Source organism: Neolamprologus multifasciatus, chromosome 20, assembly GCF_963576455.1.
Source record: "Neolamprologus multifasciatus chromosome 20, fNeoMul1.2, whole genome shotgun sequence".
NCBI lineage: Eukaryota > Metazoa > Chordata > Actinopteri > Cichliformes > Cichlidae > Neolamprologus > Neolamprologus multifasciatus.
In genome coordinates, this window is record NC_140458.1 from 32,907,214 (window position 1) to 32,924,528 (window position 17,315).

A 17,315-nucleotide genomic window follows, 5' to 3' on the forward strand; every position below is an offset into this window, starting at 1 on the left:
ACGTGAAAAGACCCAGGAAAACTGAGTTAACGATAAAAACCAATAACAAAATAATGCTGAAAACCGATAAAACCCCTGAAAAACATACATTTCAGACCTGAGCCTCAACTTTCGCGGCCCGGTACCAAACGACTCGTGGACCGGTAACGGTCCAAGGCCCGGGAGTTGGGGACCGCTGCTTCAATAATGTTGAGGTCTGGACTCCGAGGAGGCCAATCCATGACTGACAGTGTCTCACATTTCCCTTTAAGCATGTCTTCTTGACACTGAGACTATTTCTGATGAGGCTTCAGCAAAAAAAATATTTAAGTACATGAATTTCAGACACTTTCATATGTATTAGATGTTTTTTAGGCCGACCGTGTCTACCTATCTACTTTTGTCCTTTACTTGTCCATACCAAAATACACTAGTGTGCAAAAGTGTTTACCCCCTTCCCAATTTCCTACTTTGTATGTTTGTCACACTTAAATGTTTCAGATCATCAAACAAATTTAAATATTAGACAAAGATAACACAATTAAACACAAAATGCAGTTTCTAAATGAAGGTGTTTATTATTAAGGGGAAAATAAAATCTAAACCCGCAAGGCCCTGTGTGAAAAGCTGATTGCCCCCTGAACCTAATAACTGGTTGGGTCACCCAGTGTACAATCAAGAATTTGCAACAACTGGCAATGAGTTGGTTCGCTCATCTTTGCACAATTGTTGTAATTCAGCCATGTTAGAGGAATTTCAAGCATGAACCAACTTTTTAAGGTCATGCCACAGCATCTCAATCGGATTCAGGTCAGGACTTTGACTAGGCCATGTCGTTTTGCTTAAGCCATTCAGAGGTGGATTTGCTGGTGTGTTGTGGATCACTGTCCTGCTGTAGAACCCACGTGCGCTTCAGCTTGAGGTAATGAACAGGTGGCCTGACATTCTCCTTCAGGATGTTTTGGTAGACTTCAGTTTTCAGGCCCCTCTTCTGTGGAACCAGCTTCCAGTTTGGATTCGGGAGACAGACACTATCTCTACTTTCAAGATTAGGCTTAAAACTTTCCTTTTTGCTAAAGCAGGCTGGACCAGGTGACCCTGAATCCTCCCTTAGTTATGCTGCAATAGATGTAGGCTGCCGGGGGATTCCCATGATGCATTGAGTTTTTCCTTTCCAGTCACCTTTCTCACTCACTATGTATTAATAGACCTCTCTGTATTGAATCGTATCTGTTATTAACCTCTGTCTCTCTTCCACAGCATGTCTTTTATCCTGTCTTCCTTCTCTCACCCCAACCAATCACAGCAGATGGCCGCCCCTCCCTGAGCCTGGTTCTGCCGGAGGTTTCTTCCTGTTAAAAGGGAGTTTTTCCTTCCCACTGTCGCCAAAGTGCTGCTCATAGGGGGTCATATGATTGTTGGGCTTTTCTCTGTATCTATGAAGCGCCTTGAGGCGACTTTTGTTGTGATTTGGCGCTATATAAATAAAATTGAATTGAATTGAATTGAATTGAATAGACAGCAGAATTCATAGTTCCATTTACCACAACAAGTCCTCCAAGTCCGGAGGCAGCAAAACAGCCCCAGACCATCAAACTACCACCACCCTCTTTTACTGCTGGTATGATGTTCCTTTTCTGAAACACTGTGTTAGTTTAATACGAGACCACAAAGTATTTTCCCAAAAGTCTTGGGAATCATCAAGGTGTTTTTTGGCAAATGTGAGACAAGCCTTTACGCTCTCTTTAGTCAGTAGTGGTTTCCTCCTTGAACTCTCATGGATGCCATTTTTATTCAGTCTCTTTCTTATTATTGAATCATGAACTCTGACCTTAACTGACACATGTGAAGAATCCGGTTCTTTAATGCTGTTCTGGTTTCTTTTGTGACCTGCTGTTGCTGTGCTCGTGGAGTAATTTTGGTTGGTGCAAAAATATGTTTTATTCGTCAGCTAGATATAAAAGGCTGATGGAGTATTGTCCGCCTGCCAGGCTAGCAGGTGGACGGGCGGCACGGACATCCAAGTTTGTGAATGTGATAACTCAAGAACGAGGGGATGTAAGATTTTGAAATTCATACCATGGATTAATCTGCTAAAAATCTTAGTGACCTCGATTTCAAGGTCAAGTGTTTCTCAAAATATAGTGAATGTGATAACTCAAGAAGGAACAAACAAACAAAAATAATGAAACATTTTCTTCTGAAATGCTCAGGTACAAAGACTGGACTGAAAAACAGTAAATGTTTAAACCATCCTGTGACATTTACAGTCCATATGCTTAGACATTTAGCTCAAAATCCAAATGGTTAAAGAATTATAACTACCTGTGACATTACGGGCGTGTGAAGGGGTTCTTGTTGGCCTAGAAAATGCTCGCTGTGGCCCGGCTTTTAAGCTGTGTTTTGCTGTCCAGTAATCCAGTATTTTTGGAAATGCAGAGTGACAGCAGTCTGCAATTAAGTTGTTATGTTCAGTTTGCTTTGAAGCTTGTTTTCCTCACAAGACAATGTCCATGTTTCCTAGAAGAAGAAGAAAACATTAACATTAACTTTTTGGAGAAGTCCTAAACTGCTGCGGGAGTGGCTGAAGGGAATATTTATTTTTAGCGTGGTTACAGTGAAGATGCCACACTGATGATCGTAAGTGCTCAAGGTCACTTTATGAGCGTATACAGAGGCAGTTTTCAGCACTGCAACTGTGTGTTACATGAACTTTGCAAAGACTGACTAAAAGTCAAATTCTTCTCAACTCATGTCAGAGCCAGAGAAATGTGCTGTGGCTTTTTCAAACATCTGACTCTCTGCATTATATAGGCCTGTGTGGCACTTCCTGTTTGTTCTTTACAAGAACAGAAAAAACCCTCCAGTAATTTCTTAACAGGAAATTACTGGGCAATGTTATAAATTATTAATATCATACCTTTGCATATTTGTCACACCTACATGTTTCACCCATGTTTGTCCCTAAACATAATAACTGGTTATTAATAATTAATAATTGGCCACCTTCGGCAGCAAGAACTGCAATCAAGCATTTCTCATAACTAGCACTGAGTCTTTCACTCTGCTGTTGAGGAATTGTTTTAATTCAACCACATGACTTTAAGAGTAAAACCACAGGTTTTTGAGCATTAACAGCCGGCTTAAGGTCATGCCAAAACAACACATTGTGATCTAAGCTTGGACTTTCACTAGACCACAACAAAACTTTCATTTCGTTATTGTTTTTTTTTTTTTTTTTAGCCATTCAGAAATGTGGTTTTGTGGTAGTGAGCAGAATTCATGTGTCCATCACTTAGGACAAGTCGTTTTGAAGCAACAAAGCATCAAATTCTGACCTTAACTGAGGCAAATGAGCCCTGCAGTTCTTTAGATGCTGTTCTGTGTTCTTTTGTGATCTCCTAGATGAATCTCGAGCCTTGGAGTATTTTTGGTAGGCCGGCCACTCCCGGGAAGGTTCACCCCTGTTCCATGTTTTCTCCATAAGTGGCTAATGGCTCTCACCGTGGATCCTTAGAAAAGCCTTTTAATTCATGATTTAACAAAGGGAGTAGTTACTTTTTTACGCAGGTTTGATTGCTAAACATAATCAATACTTAAAAAAATGCATTTTGCATTTACTCAGGTTATGTTTGTCTAATATCAAAGTTTGTTTGATGATCCATAGCATTTAAGTGTGACACATATACACTACTTCTGGTCTCCAGCAAAGTTTCTCTCCCTGATCTCTCTGGAAATTGACTATTGTTGCACGTCTGTAGTGTAAATCAGCCATTAGGTTATCAGATGCTGCACCAGTTTCAGTTATATATATATATATATATATATATATATATATATATATATATATATATATATATATATATATATATATATATATTAGTAAGTCGAATACGTTTTAATTGATTTATACATGCACAGTTAAGTAAATGATCACACAAAACATGTGCATTTCGTGCGTGAACCTGTATTTCTCCCCCAAAAGCCTTCAGTCATCTTTATAAAGAAGTTTTAATCTTTTCTTTTAACCCTCTTGAACTCAATGAAGGGCGGGGACTGTGTGTCCGTGTCTCTCTGTGTGTGTCTGTTCGCCACTGAAACGCCAGGGGGAGCAGCGGTGTCGGTGAGACCCTCACCTCCTTCACCTCCACCTCCTCCTCCCTTCTCGGATGCGGCGAATCAACACGCGCAGGCGAGGTAAATGCAGTCACGTGACCGCCCGTTGCCGTTGGTGAGTTTTCCCCATTATGGCGGAAGGGCCAGCCGTGCGGATGGACTGTCTCTCCCACTCCGGTGCTTGTTTTGTGTCTTGAGGGAGGGGTTTTGTTTTTATTTTTTTAACGTTTCCCCGCAACAGCCCGGTTTCTTTTCAACTAGACGCCACTCGAGTTTATCGGCGAAGCCATGGCGGACCGCGGCGTGGATTTGTCCGCCCTGCCTAAAGAGGTTAGAGACCAGTTGGCTGAGTTGGATCTGGAGCTGTCTGAAGGTAAAGGAGGGGCGGGGGGCTGATGGGGGGGATGCTGTAGCAGATTGTCAGGCTAGCTGTGTATGTCTCAGCTGTCTGGGCTGACCGGCATAGGTTATAGCAGAGGTTCATCCTCACCGTCTACTTTTCCTTTATGAAAAATTTGAATGAGAGCATGCTTCGGGCTCTCAGGCTCTGCCACCTAGCTTATTTTGTGCTAGTACAGGATGTGGGCATATGAGCTAGCAGTGCATGGCAAGCAGCATTGTACATGAGGAAGAGAAAGGCTTCCATCCATTTCCCCTTGTTTCTGTTTATTTTGTTATATTCCTCTTTTTCTCGAAGCTCATTTAAAGCTGAAGGTTGATTAACAAGATCAGAAATCCTCTCGTTTGCTGTGTGAATGTGTGTCTTTAAACACCACTGTGTGTGTGTGTGTGTGTGTGTGTAGCTTGGTTGAAAGGCGTTCAGGGCTGTACCCCTTTTCTTGTTATCTAGTTGTACTTCTTCATATTGTATTGATTTTATTCAGCTGTAACCACATGGCTCTCAGTTAGACGTAATTGAAACCTCAACTTTCATCTGGGGAAAAAAATCAGTCTAATTGCTATAAAAGTGTGAGTCACTGTGAGTGGTGTTGAAATCAGATGAGCAGGCCTGTAGTCATCATCCGCTCGTGGTGTCATATGAAGATACAGTCTGTCATGTATGACTGCCCGTAGTTACCACACGTAGTTTGTGACCTCAGTGATATTCACCGGAGTGATAACATAGACTGTTTGCCGAGCCTTGCACACCTGTGCAGCCCTGTTATTACTGGAATCATGGGTTTACCTACCTATGCTCCTCCTCATATACTACACTGCCCTGTGCCTGTGGTCACAGTGATGTGAGGCTTGTTGTCACGTGTGTATGCACCCCGATATTGGGACCATTCATTTATCCAAAGCAGGGCTGATATCAACCCCTCCCCCAGAGCAGCTGCTTGCCCCACTACCCTACCAATGACACACTGTCACACATCCGTGACAGTACCCCCTCTTTTTCCCCTGCTTTGTGGCCCCCATACATGCAGCTAAATCTAATCCTCCTGTGCAGTGACCCCTCTAGTTATCCACAGCGTCCATAGCATTTTGTTATCGTTTTTTCTAAATATAGCATCATATATAGCTACCCTCCTATAATTGGTTATGCATGCGTTTTGATGTAAATACATGATGATTTCATATCTGGGAGTAATAAAGGCTTAAAAACGGGGTTATGACACTGTGTAAAAAGATACTGGCTGCAATAAAAATACCAAAGTGTTCGATCAGAGTATAATAATGATATTAGTCCATTACTCAAAGGTGTTTTCAGCTGTAGATTTAAAAAGGATTTAGTGTGCCGACCTGACCTGCTGATGAATCTCAGCAGTTGTTCTGTTTTGGTTACTGTAGCCCTTTAAAACATTAGTGGTATATACAGTACATCCACTCCATGGAGGCAGGAGACGTTCACTGGGCGAGAGGCTGGGTACAACCTGTATGTGGAAATTTCTCATTAGTCTCGCAGTGATATGTCACATTTTTAAACAACACGCCATTAAAGGAAGTGAAGTTGTCTTTAATAGCGCGTTCAAAATTAGATGGAGGGCTGTGAGTACTACTTTTGCGTTAACAGATTAAAACATCCATATATAGTAAAACGCAATACAGTTATGTGGACTAAACATGCAGAGCCTCTGTAGGTTAGCACGAGCTCTCGTTGCACCACAGCGATGAAACGGGACTAGAGGGACTCTTGTTGGAAGGGAGTCATTTTGGGTTAACACCTTTAGATGCCCCAGGGGGAGACTGAGGTCTATAAGATCGCTATGTTATATTAGATGACAGGTTATTTAACAAAGGTTTGCCAATTATTCCTTCATCTTTATGCTCATTTTCTATAAATGGACACATGGTACAAAAATTAACACAAGCAGGTTTGGCGAATTACAGGCTGATTTTCATCTGCCCTCTCTGGTTCCTTGGTAGCATTTATATAAACAACAAAAGTATAGATAAGAACCAGATACATCAGACAGATAAAACAAAGACATAACATAATATTAAACAAGCGTTAAAATCTCAGGGTGTATTGTGGGTTAAATTTGTTTGTTGTTTTGCATCATTTCTACTTCCAATACATTCTTCTATATAGCAAATTACACTGATATTTATGGCTTTAAGAGTAAAAATGCAAATATACGTACAGTTTCAGAGTTATTTCTGATTATTTACCGGAATCGGAACTTGCTTGTGGTTAATCTTTGTGGTTAACAGCATGTCACCCTTATTTTTGGTCTGTTACGCACTTGCACAGTAACGCACTTCTTGCAAAGAGGAACTGCTTTTAAAACTCTGCATTTCTGTTGTTGTTGTTGTTGACGAGCGCCCGTCAGAAACATGAGGTTCAAAAACCAGTTGGTACAAGAAGCGGGCAAATTCCCAGTATTCTGGTGTTGACACTTAGACTTCAACACATGCTCGTGTGACATCATGGCTTATGAATGCAATGCTTTTTAAATTCTAGCTGCGAGACACTGAGTGTAGTGGAAAGAGTGGGTTGGGGGCGGTGGTATAAAGTCCGTTTCACGTCCATGTATGTATACGTTTGTTAGTCCCTTTGTGACTGGATGCGTGCCTCATAGGCCGTCTTTCTTGAGTCCATAACAAGCCCTCATCTGAAGCAAGTGGAAATGCTTGTTCCTGTGTTGCTCGGATAAGAACACTGGCCTGCCAAATGGCCTCTTAAAAAACAACTCATTTCTGCGAGCCCCCTGTGACTGTGGTGGACACAATGAGGACCATTCAGCTGGTCTGAGCCGCTGTGGCCAGGAGCTTCTGCTGCCATTTAGGCCATTCAGCTGAACCCGATCTTTGTGTGTACGTTGGAATGAGCCGCCTCCATATGAAGAGAAGGGAACGGCCGCAGACTGGTCATACACACAAGAAGATGACACACAGTGTGTATTTCCACTGGGAGTGCACGCCCTCCCGTCTCTCTACTGGGCCAGAGGTAAAAGTTCATGTCTTGTTCATCCCTGTGTCCAGCCTACCTGCTTTATATCACCTTCCGTCTGTCAAGTTTGCTTGAGAGAAATCGCTGACCCAAGCAAAATTCTGCACAGATGAGTTCCGGTTTGTCGGCTAATGCTGATGCTCCGTGCCGAGGTGCTGTTTTGACATTGCAATACAACTGGAAATGATTGGCAGTTCCTCCCAATCTGCTTCTGAGCGCTTTCTAGTGCATGGAGTGCACTTGTTGATATGTGTGTGGGGTCGCTGTCTGTTTGCATCTCTGATCAGTATGCAGAGAGTCTTCTTTTCTGGGCCAATCCTTCAGATGTAGCAGAAGTAGGCTGTGTTCATTTGTGTATGAAGGAGAGAAGGCCCTCAGCAGAGCATGTCAGCACTAATATGGACTAAGCCTTTCTTAGCTACCTGCTTTCTTGACCTTAGTCATCAGTGACAGCATGTAGGGCGAAGTCTGATGAATCGTCAAGGAGGACTCTCCTCCCACCCTTTAAACTCTTTCATTTTTACCTCGGTCCAGCGCTCTTTGAATGACTGTAACTCCATTACCATTTTTGCTAGAGACAAAATTCAGACAGGTCCGGTAAGAGGAGAAGGCGAGCTTTACGGGGATATTTGGTGTATCACCGTAGCACAAAGCATTCACAACGTAACGCTGTCTGAACACAGACAGTAACAGTGTGGGCTTCATGTTACCTGAACTACTCGACCATTTTTGGGCTAGATGCAAAAATTCTCTAAATTTCTGAAAGATGAGAATTATTTTGTAATTTTATAGTCAAAATGAAAAAATATTTCCAGCTGTTCTGTACGATATTTAGGTCATAAAGGTTTTCACAATGTCTCTGAGCTGTTTTTATTATTTATCAGTGTGTTAAACAGCAAACAGTTGTTTTTGTTACACGGTCAAAACGGTGCTAAATTTAAGGCAGACTGGAGACATGTGATGGACACTTCCTCAAACAGAAGAACATGTGTTGCAGTGCGTGCGTTTTTAAGGTGCCTTTTGCTCTTGTGTAAAATGAGGAATAAGAGGCGCCTTACACTGACTGGAAAGATGAAATCTTTACCCAGATTTCATTTCTCAACTTCTTACTCTAATAGGCCTCTTACTACATGCTTCTTACAGATGTTCCAATGATCTCTTGCAAATAGCAGGTGGGAATGCGGTAAAATTGATATCGTAAAGCATTCGCAGCATGATGTCATCAGTATTTTACTTTCAGCCCCAATACTTTGATTTTGTTTGTCTTTATTGTGTGTTTGATTATCTAGATTAAACCGAGGGAGAGAGGAGGTAATGACATGCGACAAATCTCCCCATCAACTCAGCTAATGGAGTCATTTTTTTTAAACTTCATTTATGGAAGTGTACGACATGTATTTAAAAGCTGTGTTTATCCCATTGAGTGAAATGGTTTAGTCTTGTTTTATTTTCATACATGTGTAAAAATCAGAACCAGTACGACGTTTGCTCTCGCTGTATTTTACAAACGTTTGTCAGAACAGAATTGGAGGGGAGAAGGTTTTCTTTTCTTTCCTCGAACCCCTTTTTTGTGGAATAATCTACAGAAAGAGCTGAAATTGTTAGAAGTGTGGGGGAGTTTATGTCCATTTTAAAGGATCGAGATGGGAGAAATGGCTCTCTTCAGTGTAAGTGTGATTTGTTTTGATGCTCTTGTTCTTGATATGTTATTGCGTATGATCCGAGTCCATGTTACTGTTTGTGTTCTGTACTGAATATCACTTGTACTCATTTCTTATATTTACATTTGAGGCGGTTTCTGCTCCCCTCTTGGACGCATCTCTCTTGAAAAGGAGATTTGTTTTCAATCTTGATGAGATTTTCCATCTGCTTTAATAAAGGGCATATTATATAGAACAGAATGGTAACATTTCTTGTATCACTGACAGATTTTGTTTAACAGAGCCTGGTCAAATTTAGCTTATTTTGTTGTGGAAACCTCCTCTTGGACTTGCACTGCTTTCCATTAATCTGATCACATCTAAATTCAAGTTGAAAAGCAATCTTGGCAGGTCTCTTTTAGCACCTTTCAGTCTAATTTTTGTCCGTTTGCATGAGTGAGCAGGCATGCACAGCATTACAACTGCTCAGTACAACAGTACATTAAAACGATGTCTGTTCACAAAGTACAATAAGCCTGAGAGATTTGTCTGACTCAATCCAGAGGAGAAAGCTGTCTCTGTGCACAGTGAATAGGGTGTAGCTTTCTCTCAGCTTCAGGATGGTGCACACACATTCAGAAGGGCAACCGACAATGCTCGTTGCCACAAAGCATGACAACTCTTTTGCACATATGTAAAATATCACTGCTTTCTCTGTCACTGCTGTGCGTGCACGTTTAAACATGTCTGAATAAAGCTCTAAAAGTGTGACCGAGAAAGAGACTGTTGTCTGACAGATTTCTGTCTCTTTTAAGAAATTAATGAAGCCACTAAAGTGTCTAAAAAGGATACATTGCACTGCAGTGTAATTATATTAAAGACGGATTATAAACGACAAAGATGGTTTGTTTTCCAGCGCTGTTTGCGAGACTGCTTAAGTCATTCGTCTAGTATTTCTTACGGCATTTGAATTGGATTTGAGCAGTCTTGTGATTTTTCTTACCATGCTATAATTTTTGTGTTTACATATTGTCGTGGATATTGCACAAGTTTGTGCTCGTGTTTGATCTCTGTAGAGTACCCAGAAGGTCAGAATCCCAAAAGCTTTCATCTCCCCCCTTGTAGATTCAGAGCCGGGGCATTTCATCTGGTAGGGGTCTTGTTGTGTTTGTGTGTAAACAGTATATTTGCACATGTGAGTTTGACGTAATACAGCTTCTGTGAATAGTTAATGATGGCTGGAGTCCCTTTCCCTCCTCTGGGCCTATAGTTGGCTGAATTATTCAAACGGTCTCATTAAGTACCAGGACACAGAGTGGCGTGGGTGTGTGCGGTAAGTCAGCGTGACTTTTTTATGTTCCCCAGGTACATGTTGAGGCATGCCAAAAAAAACACAAGATCGTATTCAAATTTATGCCAGGGGCTATATCGACATCCCACTCATCAGCTCGTAAGACCTGCAGATCTTTGGTGTGAGAAAGTAACTTTTTATTGTCAAAGATGCTGAACTTGTTGAGCGAGTTCACTCGTGATGTGAGGTTGGATTGAGAAATCAACGACTGAATTATGCATGTGAGGTTGAGACTGAAATAATAAGATGAAACCTGAAACATTCAATTTGATGTTCCTTGGAAATCATTAACAGTTAGGAACCCAACTATAGCTCAGAAACAATGAATAACACATTTACTTCATTTTTAATATCGTATTCATTGGCTTATTAATATGTTCTAATATATTAATAAGCAATAATAATGTTGTAACATAAAAGTACAGTGCTAATATTTGGTTGAAATATCACTAACGTGGTCCTGTTAAATGACAGTATTGTGAAAAAGTCTTATCTGCTCATTTCTTCATATTTCATTAATAACATGGGTAAAAGACAAAAACAGAGTTTGTGATTTTTAACAAGCTTGAAAGTCAGTATTTATTTTTCTGAGCCTGAGCTTTCTCTCCTTTAAGTAGTTCTCCAGGCTTCTTGAAGGACATTTAAAGCTCTTCTTTGGATACTGGCTTCCTTTAGATGATCCCATGTTTTTAGATGTTTTTACTGCATTGGCGGTGTGTTTAGGATCATTGTCATTCTGAAAAATGAAGCCGTTGCCAATCAGGGCTTTCCAGATGGCACTGATCAAAATCTGATGGTACTTCATCTGATGATAGATTCAACAAGACCACTGTTTGAAATGCAGCTCTAAACCACAACACAGCCTCCACTGTAGATGCCTGTAGACACTCAATGATGCACTGCTCCTTTGGCTAATAGCTCTTTAGAAATCAAGCTGTGTTGTCAGCCTGTGCTATCTTTGGTAGCTTTGGTAGATTTAACAAAAGAAACGGGAACAAATGACGCGTTATAACAGTCTGTTATTCTCATATTTTGCATAGATGCTTTGCTAAGTTGCCTGTGTAGACATAAGATGCCTTTTTTATGCTTGATTGATTCATAGGTCGGTGCTATGTGGCTTAACAAAAAACATTCCTCTGAAAAGTCTGGTACAAGGACTGGACTGAAAATGACAAAACCCTCTGATGTAAAAATATAAAATTTGATAGAACTTCACAAATCCTGGAGAACTGTTGCTCAAGATCACTTTAAAAATGACAAGAAAACCTGGTTCCTTGGAAGCAAATATATAGACAGCAGTGGTGGCTCAAGACCTTTGCATCCTATTGTATTTGGAGGGCAAAAAGGACATGAAAAAAGCCGTGAAAATGATTTAGTATCTGCCTTAAAGAGCTTATATCTGGGCTAGAAGTACTTTGATCAGCGAAAGGCATCAATAAATATATAGTGATAGCAGCAGAGAAAAAGGCTATTACCAAAAGATGATGGAAAATGTAGTATCTACCATAAATAACTGGATAGATGTGACAGTGGAAATGCACAATGTGGAAAAGATGACTCTCTGTGTTAACCTAAAGATGGACCTGCAACTATTTCATCTCGTCAAGGTGTGTCATCTATTATTATTGTGTATTCTTGTGATAATATAAGAATTTAAGACCGATCTAGTTGAAATTAATTTCTCCCTGGGTGTATACAGGTGTGAGAGGACTCTGTTATCTTTTGTTTCTATAATTTGTTGGAAAACTTGAAGTATAATGGTTGATCTTACCTTGTTTAAAGTATATGGATAAGGGTTAACACTACATAATATCCACCCATTTATGTGATAGGTAGCTTGTTTATGTATGTCAAGTTAAACCAACAGTATTTAGATAACGTGTTTACTGACTAGGCTTGCCTGCACCCTGTCTTGTTGTTGATTTGTGAGTCACTGCTATTAGGCGTGTCCTCTACTTCAGGGCATAACAATCCACTGCAAAGTGATTGAACCTGTTCAAGCTTTGGCTTTTATGGGCGTGATGCCAACTGTGAGTCATCGTAAGGAAAGAATGAATGTTGATTTGATCATATCAGGCCATTTATCACAGCTTGCCAATGCACCCACCTTCATTTACCACTCAACCAACTTTATCTAACTGAAAGTGATGGTCAGGGACTTTTTCCCCTCTGTGCCCCGCAGAGCCAGTGCTGTGACACACCTGGCATTGCTCAGTGATACACTCTCTGATCTGTGTCTGATAGGCTCATGGAAATTAAAGTTGTTTCTTTTCTATGGTGGTGTCAGTTTGAGAGTTAATGCAGAGCCCCTCTAATCTATCGCTAGTATATATCCACTGCCCAGTGAGCCACGTGACCGTGCCAATGCTCTTGTGAATATAAATAGACCTGGCTGGCAAGACAAATTCTCTTTCATGCCTGAGGAGGAGAAAACAAGCATCTCTTTGACACAAAAGCTCCCCCATTATTGCAGTGGAGGCCACCCTCTCGAAATCCTTCGGAGTCAGTCCTAATTGTGTGTGTGTGTGTGTCTTTGGCGCTGAGGCTAATTTTCCTGGCTAGTAGACATCAGCCAGTGGCAAACTCATCCACGAGCGACCAACTGGCCGGTTGGCTGCTACATGTGGGTCACTGTTACGCCCGTGGGTTGTGTGTGAAATACCGGAGCCTCTTCGGGGCTGTCCTCTTTAGGCCAATCACCTGCTTTCTGACTCCCTTGGAAAGTTGTTAAAAGCGTGATAATTGTTAACCCCAGTGATTTTAGTTGTCTTGTTGTCCGTTACCTGCTAATGTTTAACAGTAAAGTTGAGCAAGTGCAAGTTTATTGGTGTGTGTTTGAACCTTGCGAGCAGCTACTGGCTTCACAGCAACTTTTGGAAAACCTTTTTTAAAGCATATCAAATAGTAATTTTCTTCACATTTTGTGTTTTTGGATCTTACAGCATGCCAACATGCTATATATATATATATATATATATATATATATATATATATATATATATATATATATATATATATATATATTAGGGTTGGGCGATATGACCCAAAATTCATCTCGATATTTTTTACCTGGACGGCGATATAAGATATATATCTCGATATTTTTTTTAAAGCCATAAAGTAAGAACAAAAAGAGAGTTCTTAGTCAAAGCTGTGTCCCAGATGTCACACAGGCACTTTTATTAACATAGAGCATAGATGTACATAAAATTTACTCAAAAATAAATTATGAGCATTTATTAAATAATAATGCTCCATAAATAAAAGAAAACAATGTTGTTTTTGTGCATAACAAAAAGCTCACAATTGGGCAGTCAAAATATAAACTAAAAGACGCTGAGCATAGTAACAAAGACAGATTTCACAGCTGCTCTGTTCCCAACTTCTACTGCGTGACTGACAGCATTGAGTTTGAAATCCTCTTCATAACCACGTCTCTTAACAGGTGCCATTTATGGTCCTTATACACAGTAGGGTAATATTACGTTGAAGCACAGTACGTATCACTCCGCGAGGCTCCTCGGTAGCCGTAATGCTCCGACAATCCATCAAGCGGTGCAGCACCGTAGCTTACCAAAGTCGTACTAAAACATTTTTTGACAGATTGCTGAGCGCTGTGTACCACATAAAATCGGTTCGCGGCCATCAAGCACAACCAGAATTCATACATAAGGCGCGCTGACAACTTTTGAGAAAATGAAAGGATTTTAGGATGTGCAGCCCCTCTGGGCTGCATGGCGTTAGCGTGGTTAGCTCGTTAGCGTGGTTAGCTAGCTAACACGTTGACGGCGTCCAGCCCCACGCACGGGGCGATGCGCAGTAACTCGTTAACGGAGATTTGCCGTGTCCATCTTGTCGCTTCCTTCAGGTGAAGCGATGGGGGAGGAGGGGGAGTTGTGTTCAGTGAAGGAGGGGCGAGGCCAAGTAATGTTGCGTAAAGACAAAAGTGAATGAAAGAGAGGCAAACTTGCGGCTCCACAAGTATAGTTATAACGTAACATAGACTATATCGATATAAAGGATATTGTCACATCTTATATCTCGTATAAAAATATATCGATATTTTTTAAAAACTCGATATATCGCCCAGCTCTAATATATATATATATATATATATATATATATATATATATACACACACAAAAGGATGCTTATAAGCCTGCATATTTTATTATCTGGCAACACGTTTATGCTGTAGTCAACAACAAGCACCAGGGAAATATTCACAGCCTGATATCAAGTGCTATGAAGTGTGAACCGCAGTGGACAGTAACATTTTCTTTAATAATGTAGCTTGCATATTTTTGGCTTACTGTAGTCATGGATGCTAAAGGATCACTTTGGATATCCTCGAAGGTTTGCGTTCTTCTGTCACTATTAAAAACTGTGACTAATAATGGGACAGTCGCATGATTGTTGGTTGAAGATGGTAACAAAGTACGGTATTAACTCATTAAACATCCAGACCACTCTGACCACACACCCGGTGCCTCTTCTTATCCAGTATCTCTCCATTTCTGTCTCATTGACTCTGTCTTTCACTGTGGCTCTTCAGCTGATCAGCCACAGTTGATCATTGGAGCCCTTTGAAGTGGGTGTGAGGGACACGAGGTATTTTCTCAGCAGCTGACCAGTTTCTATATATGAAATCGCAGGCCTGCGTCACAGGAAGGGCTGATGGGAAACCAGAGTTCAGTGGTAATCCAGTCCTGCTGTAAATGTACAATGAAAGTTTCCAAAAGGTCAGTTGCCATGTTTTTTTTTTTTGTTCTTTTGGAAATGTGCCTCACCTTCCTAATACTCGAGCAGAGCCAAAGGGTTATCAAAAATTCCCAAAGAGTAAAAGTCCTCAGGAAGCCTCCTCAACAACCTGATGATTATCTCCCCTCTTGGCCCCACAGCACACATTGTGCTAGAGCTTGGCCTGTAGTCATAGACCCCTTTAATTCAAGTCTCTAGAGAGCGAGGTAAAACAAAGGCCCTGAAAACACACTGAATGGGTGTGGCTTAGGCCTCTTAATCCCTGACTGTCAATAGCACCGTTGGTCCCGTAAGTCCATATATTACCTTTTATTGTCTTGAAAGGAAGCGCCAGGTTTATATTTTGAAACAGCTGCTGTTCTGGCAAGTCTGACCTTAGTCATTTCCTGGAGATGAGCTAAAATTGCTTGTGAGTCTTGAAGCATTGAACCCACGTTGCTGAGAGCCTCTTATGTGAATATTGGACCATATTTTGGAATGTTAGAGTTGAGACTGCCGCATAACACTGAGTAATATTTTTCAAACATTGATCCCAGTGGGTAGCCTGGTTTTAAAGTGGCTTTGTGTCACGTGTTGCATACTCCCACAGAGAGTGACAACGCACTGATGACTGTTGTGATTGTGGTGATACAGTATTCTCACAATAACCAATAAAACGTCTCTTTTAGACTCTGATCATGTGCAGACTTGATGGCGTACACACCTCGAGGCAGCAGAGTTTTTGTCAGACGGGGGTGTCATTAACGTTTGAGCGTCATGTCTAGTTCGTCCCTGCTGATGTATGCGTTGAAAATCTTCAGCTGTGATATAATAAAATTAAGGCAGCTTTTTGAGTATCACCACCATCAAGTCAGACTAATGTTTTCAGTGTAGTCATTTTGGCCTTGGTGGCTGAGATCAGCCCATCTGCCGATAAAATCACTGGCCACTGACTTTGTTCAGTGTCTGCCTGCTGCGACACATCACTTTCACGCCGACTATATTTTCTAAGAGAGTGTAATGTTGAGCCTAAAGACTTTAAAGCAATAAAGTGAGGTTTTATAATTCAGAAAGCCTTTAAAATATTCTGTTTTTGTTGGCTGAGCTTGAGGAGCGTGGTGGTGTTTCAGATGCTGTTTAGAGGAATCGGAACCACATCAGTTTCAGTTGCTGCTCTTTTCCTTCACTAACCACACTTTAATCCCATACCTGCCCTTGGTTTTGGTGAGTGGTTTATTGCACGCACACACAGCGCCCCACAGCCTCTGTGACCTTCCACTTTTAGTTGCATGTGAAGTGAGTTGTTGTCACTGCTTTTTTTTTTTTGTGTGTGTGGATTTTAGAGCTCGACAGGCGTTTAGACAACCTGTTTTCGTCACAGTGTGTGCGCCTCTTTTACACGTTCTCCAAGTGTTGCCCATTTGTTGAGCGCCTTCCACAGACTGAGAGCCATGATCTTCAGAGCGGCCGATAGATTCGCATCTTGACGACAGCCTGTTTTAATGATTGCAAGTGGTGGGTGGTATGAGGTCAGGACAGTGAGCTGTCCAGAAAGTGGAACGTAGGCAATAAGGTCTGCGGTTTCAGTGTCAATGGCGGACTCAGCACCCAGAATCAAAGCGTTTCTCAAAGGCCGCTCATGGCTTGTTATGAGATTATAATATTGATTTAATGAGGCTGTTTCCTGCCTAACATTACTCCTCCTGCATTAACGTCCTCCTTTAAACCATGAGCTATTAGGCGATGAGCAAATTCTGCACGTGTCATCTAGAGGTAGGTACAACATAAAGAGTATATTGCTGAGCAATATTTATATATATGTGTAGGTGAACAGAAGACTCGGATGATACTTGAGCTGATGTGCTCAGTGACCCTCGGGTCAGGTCCGTCCCACACTTCTGACCCCTGTTTATCTTCACTACGACACTGCTGCAGTGAAACCTGATCCCTCTACATTCACTTTCACCACTCAATACCCTGTGGTTACCCAGCAATGCTGAAACACTAGTCTATTATGCAGTTTGCTAGCCAGGATGCCTCTGTCTAAATACGCTTCTTTTCTCTTTTTATTCTCTTCACAGTGGACTGAATTTAG

At 41.2% G+C, this 17,315-nt stretch overlaps 1 protein-coding gene across 1 annotated transcript in view; it reads left to right on the forward strand.

Annotated features, from left to right (window-relative positions):
* The first annotated feature begins 4,184 nt into the window (after positions 1-4,184).
* The window catches only part of LOC146495354 (disco-interacting protein 2 homolog B-A-like), a 26,447-nt gene continuing 13,316 nt past the window's right edge, over positions 4,185-17,315 (forward strand). The window contains exon 1 of the mRNA XM_085146513.1: positions 4,185-4,468. Within this exon, the coding sequence (XP_085002639.1) occupies positions 4,384-4,468 (85 nt within the window). The 5' untranslated portion in view covers positions 4,185-4,383. The remainder of the gene's footprint in view (positions 4,469-17,315) is intronic.